Source organism: Impatiens glandulifera, chromosome 1 (genome assembly GCF_907164915.1).
Source record: "Impatiens glandulifera chromosome 1, dImpGla2.1, whole genome shotgun sequence".
Taxonomy (NCBI): Eukaryota; Viridiplantae; Streptophyta; class Magnoliopsida; order Ericales; family Balsaminaceae; genus Impatiens; species Impatiens glandulifera.
Genome location: NC_061862.1, coordinates 152,241,031 through 152,248,492, shown reverse-complemented (window position 1 = coordinate 152,248,492; position 7,462 = coordinate 152,241,031). Strand labels below are relative to the sequence as shown.

At 24.0% G+C, this 7,462-nt stretch overlaps 1 protein-coding gene across 1 annotated transcript; it reads right to left on the bottom strand.

Moving 5' to 3' along the window:
• Window positions 1–414: 414 nt before the first annotated feature.
• On the bottom strand, window positions 415–839 carry LOC124915637 (auxin-responsive protein SAUR19-like). The gene has a single exon (XM_047456396.1). The coding sequence runs from the start codon at window positions 825–827 to the stop codon at window positions 435–437; it is 393 nt and encodes a 130-aa protein (XP_047312352.1). The 5' UTR covers window positions 828–839; the 3' UTR covers window positions 415–434.
• Window positions 840–7,462: the final 6,623 nt, after the last annotated feature.

The window sequence follows — 7,462 nt, the reverse complement described above, 5'->3', positions numbered from 1 at the left end:
TAATTTTATTGGTTAAAAACAAACAAAGTTTCTGATTAAATTTAATTCACAAACTTGTCAAATATGAATCATTTGAACATTTATGGTTCAATATGTAAAAATTATCAAACCTATCAAATATGCATACATCCAATCTGCCATAATAGGTTGGTAAAGTATAAATTTATCCAAACACCCTTAACTAATATCATTACTTTTCTAATTTTAGTTTAGAAGTGCTAACTAAACAAGAACAATTTAACAAAGAAAAAACATAGGAACTAATTAAAGATCATATTTTTCATTAACAATTATTTCTTACAATTAGTTTACAAAAGCCTAATTAAAGAAGAAGACATCATTTACATCAACATCTTCATCTCCATCAAACCTATATATATCTAGTTAAGATAAATCAAGAACACTAAAACAAGAGTACCAATCCATTTTGTTAATCAAATGAATTCTTTAAACAACTTGCCAAAATCAAACCTTCCATGGCATGTCTCAACCGCATTCACCACTTCCTTGAATTCATTTACACTACAAGGCATAACTAACCCTTGCCTTTGCTGAAAACCAAATTCATCATGAGCTTTCTCTAACAAAATCTTAAACAAAGGATGAGAAAGATAACTCATTGGAACCACAAACCGCCTCCTTTCCTCCCCAACATACATCGCTAGAAAACCAGTTGGAGCTCTCGAATTGGCCGACGTCGCCCCATGTTCTTCATCATGATCATGATCATCATCTACAAGTAAACTCTCATAACAATGTGACAACCCTTGTTGTTCAATTGACACTTTCTTCTTTACATTCACTTTGATCTTCCCAAGCTTCTTCATTGAAACACCCAACATTTTAGCTAGAGAAAGAAAAAGAAATTGGGTGGTGAATTTAGCAAATGGGTGTATTAATGTAATGAGGATATATACAATTTTGTGTTTATTTTGACTTAGAAAATATAATATTGATATTGGAGGACGGCAGCATATTATATATTATAGATTAAGTGTTACATATTACCAAATGTAAGGCTTCCCACTTATACTTGTTGGTTATAGCTATTAACTAGAAGTTGGTAATGGGTCCTTTCTTTTAAAAAAAGGAATGATGAATGCCTACAAAATAAAATGATACATAACCACCAAAAATAGGACAATTAAACATTTAGGTTTGATTTGTCTTTTAACTTTAAATAAATTATTACCTAATAAATAAAATTATTAATATAAGCTTTAAAATAATCTTGAGCAATAAAATATAAAATAAAGTACTAAGGACGGACAGATTCAGGATTTGAAGTTAGAATAAGTTAAAAAAAATATTGTGTGGACTTAAAAAATAAAAATAAAATACTAAGTAAATATTCTAGATTGAAAAAAAATTAAAAATTTAGAGAGTAATTTAACCTTATTTTATTTTTTAAAATAATATTAATGGGTGAATTTAGCTTACTACAACATCTATGAGTTAGATTGATTAAGTCGTATACATACTTAACATTAGTTATTCGAATTAGTTAAAAACTAATAAACAAATAAACTAAAACGAATAAATTTAAGATAAAATGAATTAAATTATTTATAATCACAAAGTAATTTATGAAAGTTGTTTATTCTACCAAAATAGCTTAAACCAATTCTTGTAAAGTGTTCCGAATAAAGTATTAAATGAAAGTTATTCATGCCATCATTAATTACAAGTTTACGCAAGTTATTGCATGTCATGTCTCTATTTAATTTTGACTTCAAAATCAAGATATAAGGTTGGCGATCAAACCAATAAACTAGTCATAGTTAAAACTTTGAAAAATACATAGTTTAGTTAAATACAAAGAGTTAGATACATAAATTTCTCCTTTAAGAGCTTGTTTGATATTGGGTTCTTTGGATTTTACTCAAAAATTAATATTTTCCTTCTTTCACTTATTTTATACAGCAAAATACGTTTTATTTAATATTGTATTTCTCATATCTATATATATAATGATGCTTAATTTTTAAAGTGTCCGGATTACCGGGTCAAGAACTGTGGTTAATTTGGATACTTGGGTCGGATTGTGGGTTGACTCGCCTTTAAATTTAAAACGGTTAAAAATAAAATATAAAATGCTAGAGGTATGTTTCGAACTTGCAACCTAACAAAATAAGAACAACTCTTTAACCAACTAAGCTACAAAGACTTTATATTTTAATATTAATATAAGTTCAACTTTTTAACTAACTAATCTATATATATATATAATGATGTTGAGTAAATGGATAATTGGGTCGGATTGTGGGTTGACCCACCCATAAACTTAAAACGGTTAAAAATAAAATATTATCCGTAATTTTTTTTCCACGATTTTTTATATTATTAATCGTGCAAATACACGGGCTAAAAGCTAGTTTCTATCTAAGGGTAGGATGGCTATTAAATTTTGAAAAAATAATGTCAAATATAATTTTTACCAAAAAAACCCCTCAGATCAAACACTCTAAATATTAAGTTTTTTAACGATTAAATTATTAAACTTTTTTTTCACTAGAAACAAATCTTTTAAGAAGGTGAAAAGTCATATTTTTTTTTTTTTTTTTTTTTTTTTTTTTTTTTTTTTTTTTTTTTTTTTTTTTTTTTTTTCAAAATGATATCAATAATATTCTCATGTTTGATGCACATACCTTCTGAATATTCCGAATATATCAATTTCATTCTTAAAAGCAAACTAGATGAAATTATCGGATTTAAATTGTTTTTTATATTTTTAATAATGAGCTATTTAATTTGTTCATATTTGCTCTATCAACAAATTGCATGATTATTAAAACTGTAATTTTGTATATTTTATATAATTTGATATATCGTTTATATTGATTTTATAAAATTTATTTTGTATTATTTATTAATTAATTTTATTTTTATACATAATTTCAAATTGAATTAAAAGAAAATTAATTCTTTATAAAAAAAATAATTATAATAAATTTTTTAAATTATAAATAATATTTAAAAAATTATTTCATTAATTTATATGTATAACTTGTTATTAATTTGGTATTTAACTGATTAAAAGTGTTTACTCTTATGAAAATTAAAATTAAAATCTTTACCCATGTCAATATTATCTATAATAATCACTTTAAAATGTGAGATAAATTTATATTCAGTTGTATTGAAAATTTATAAAAGGCATTTTCAAATGTGATGATCTATTATTATAAAGAAAAAGTGGATAAATTAAAGAACTTTAATTTGTTCCTAAAGTCATAATTTAAGTACGAAACTTAAAACGACCTAATTCTTAAGATTGATTATTTTATGTTTGGGGACGGCTAAAGTTATAACCGAGAATTGATAGAAAGTTGACAAAAAAAAATTAAAATTAAATAGAAATAAAAAAATGTTTATAAATTAAAGATGACTATATGAGCCGTACATATTCAAGGACGTGCCGGGGGATTTAGAGATAAAACCTTGTTAATTTTGAAAGATGTACATGTTGGATTTTAGAGAAAAAATCTTTTTAATTTAAAAAAAAATAAATATATAATAAAAATAATATTTAAATGTATAGTCCATTTCACATTAAGACTTAATATTTAGTTATTATAATAAAAAACTCAATCTTTATTTCAAAATTCAATTATTATATTACTATTTAATTAATTATTTTATTAATTAAAATACTAAAATAATTATCTACTTAAATATTTTATTTTATATTAATAAAAAATAATATTAATATATATATATATCTAATATTTATTTTATTATATTATATTATAAAATTTATTTATATATAAATTAATTAAAAAATTATTTTATTTAAAAAATTATATTAATTATATTAAATAAAAAATTATTCACTATATAAATAAAATTATAAAATACTGTATTATCTAATATATCATTTAAATTTCAAATAATTCAAATAAATAAATAATTATGTTAAAAATTAAGGTTAAATATATTAAAATAAAAAAATATTAATTAATTTATAAATATATCTCATCTAAAGTAATATTTATTTGAAAAAAAATTAAAAACTAACTCTAAACAAATCATTCGTATAGATTATTTGATATTTTTATCTCAAAATCCAACTATTTAATTAATTATTTTATCAATTAAATACAAAAATTATCCTTTAATTAAATATTTTATTTTATATTAATAAAATTTAATATTAATATATATAAATAACATTTATTTTATTACATTATAAAATTTATTTTAATATAAATTAAATTAAAAATTTTATATTAATTATATTAAATAAAAATAAATTTACAATATAAATAAAATTATAACATGCTATATATATATATAAATAATAAAAATCCAAACGAATTATTTAGCTTTAGAGAATGCTTTTTTAGAATGAAACTCGAATTCAAACGAGTTTATAAATTAAAGTTCGACCTAGACTATTTAGTATTTACCTACAAGTAGAGCTGCAAATGAGTCAAATCGCTCGTGAGCTGCTTATCAAAACTCGGCTTGAGTTTGACTTTGTCCCATTTAATTTAATGTTTGCTCGATGATTTGTCGAGCCTCATATATATAATATTTTTATTTAATATTAAAACTCAAAATTTAATTTTTTTTTTCAAAGCTCAATATCCCGAAATCTCTAAAATAAAACTCAAATTTCTAATATAACTACATGAATTTTCATCTAATTTATTGAGTCTTCATTTGTTCTATTTCTTTCGCTCATTCTTTCCTTCTTCATCTCTTCTTCATTCATTATTCTACATTTCATTCATTATTCATATTTTTTTTCTTCGATTTTTACAATTTCTTTTACTCTTCATCAATTTTATTTTTAGTCTTCACCTATTATTTATTCACACATACATGTAATTAAATTTTATTTTCACTTTTATAATAACTATTTTTTTATTTTAGATAACTTTCATTTTTTTATTTTAAAAAAATTTAGCAACAAAGAATGAACAAATTATTTTGTTAATTAACTCATCGATAAGTCTTGTTCATCTTTTTTTCCTATGAATTAAGGCCTTGTTTGAGGAAGTGGTTTTTTAGATTTTGTCTTGGTTTTATCTAAAAAAAAATTTGTTTGATAAAAAGTAGGAAAAAATTAGTTTTTAAAATTTGAAGACTAATTTGCCCTTTGACTTTAGAAGATATGATGTAGGTGAGAGAATGATGGTTTAGAGAGAAAAGATAAAATTAGAGGGTAGTTTTAGTATTTAAATGATAAAATTATTTGATTTGATGGTTGATAAGATGTTTGGGTTTTGGAATAAAACCTGAGTTTTATCCCCAAAACCCCTTTCATCAAACGAGGTCTCAGAGAAATTTATGCTTATATAAGTATGTTTAATGAATATAAAAAAAAAAACATTAATTTTTAATCGCTATCGAATTAAAATTAATGTTTTTCTATATTCATGTAACTCTATATATATAAGATATATAAGCAGGGTTTCACTTAATGCATGAGAAAAAGATGAATAAGACTTAGAGATAAATTAACCAACAAAATAATTTTTTTTTCTTTGTTGTTGAATTTCCTTAAAACAAAAAGAAATTAAAATTATCTAAAAAAACAAAAACAATAGTTATTATAAAAATGAAAATAAAATTACATATAAACCCTCTTGTGAATGAATGAGAGGTAAAGACTAAAAAAAATACATGAAGAGTGAAATAAATTGTGAAAACCGAAGAAGAAAATATGAAGAATGAAAGAAATGTTGAATAATGAATGAAGAAGAAATGAAAAGTGGAAGAAATGGTGAAGAATTAATAAAAACAAATGAAAAGTCACGTATATACACTATGAATTGGGGTTTTATTTTAAAAAATTTGGGTCTTCATATGGGTTTTGAAGAAAAAAGAAAAAAAATATTATTTAAATTTTGAGTTTTAATATTAAATAAATAAATAAAAATATTATATATTATAAGGTTCGAAAAAACTCGACAAGGCGTCCAGCAAACATTATATGAACTCGAATATTAAACAAGTTAGCTCGATCAAAGTTACGAGGAGACTAATTTGCAGCCCTAATAAATGACCAAATGAATTTTGTCAAATTTAGATCTCTTTTATTACAATATTTTATTATATTTAAGACTCATTAACACAGTTATTTATATACACGGATGTTAAAACGTCATATTTATGATGTTAAAACGTCATATTTATGATGTCGTTTTATTTTTTAAATACATCAACTATTACGTAACCCTAATTCTCATTTCTTCAAAAGGTTTCCATAACTACCTCTCTTCAACAAACTGTTCTTCCGTCCACTTTTTTCACGACTACAACGAAGAACTCTAAGGCTTCCATCACTCATATTATGAACGATTGGTAGAAGGTAAGTAGGTAAATCAAGGGTTATGTATTTGGTTCATGAGATGTAAATTGCAAATACATATAAAAGAAGTTACATAAATTAGCGGTGTTTATGAAAGGTTCTAAATATAACAAAATATTACGACGAAGGTTTTTCAAGCGACAAGAAAATTTAAGAGCACTCAAAATTTCACAAAACACTTCAACTAGAGTACTAATTCGTCCCTAAAATATATTATTTTATTTTTTTAAAAGAAGTCTGACACGAGAACTTTCCCGGGGTCACCAATCCTAGTACTATTATCCTCCCCTAAATATATTCTAAACAAGGAATTCAAAGGAATTCCAGCTCATCTAGTTGGAGTTTCTATCAAACCTTGCGGGACCAAACTGAAGTTTTAAAAGATAATCAAGTTGTTGAATATTGACCCAAATTGAAATGGAAAACCCTAACAAATTCCTAACTAGAGTACTAATTCATCATTTATCCCCTAAAGTATATTTATTTTATTTTTTTAAAAGAAGTCCGACAAGAGAACTTCCCAAGGTCACCCATCCTAGTTCTATTATCCTCCCCTAGATATATTCTAAACAAGGACTTCCAGCTCATCTAGTTGGAGTTTCTATCAAACCTTGGGAGACCAAGTTTTAAAAGATAATCAAGTTGTTGAATTTTGACCCAAATTGAAATGGACCAAATATAACTAAATAAACCCATGGAAAATCCTAACAAATTCCTAACTTTTGGGGATGACACTCAGCTGAGATGGATTATGCCTATCCAAGTGACTAACAAATATCATGCCATTTAACAGAATTTAGAAGTATAAAGAATAAAGAAAGAGATTAGGGTTTGAGCTAACCCTTGATCAATAGTATAATATATATATATGGTATGATGGTTTGAGCTAACCCTTGATCAATAGTATAATATATATATATATATATATATATGTATGGTATGATCACATCAATCCTTCTATTCTAACTCAGTCTTTCAAATTCTTCTCACAATCTGCCACCCATAATCAGATCTAGTCCAGCTTGAGTCTCAATCTGCCACTCATAATCAGATCTAGTCATATACTAATTTGAAATACTTTTACAAAACTAGCATACAAAACAGAAGAAGGGTATAATAAAGTAAGGATGATATAGACTAATA

Bases quoted from the DNA above. Each gene is read 5' to 3' on its own strand.
- LOC124915637 (XM_047456396.1), bottom strand. From the start codon at position 827: ATGAAGAAGCTTGGGAAGATCAAAGTGAATGTAAAGAAGAAAGTGTCA.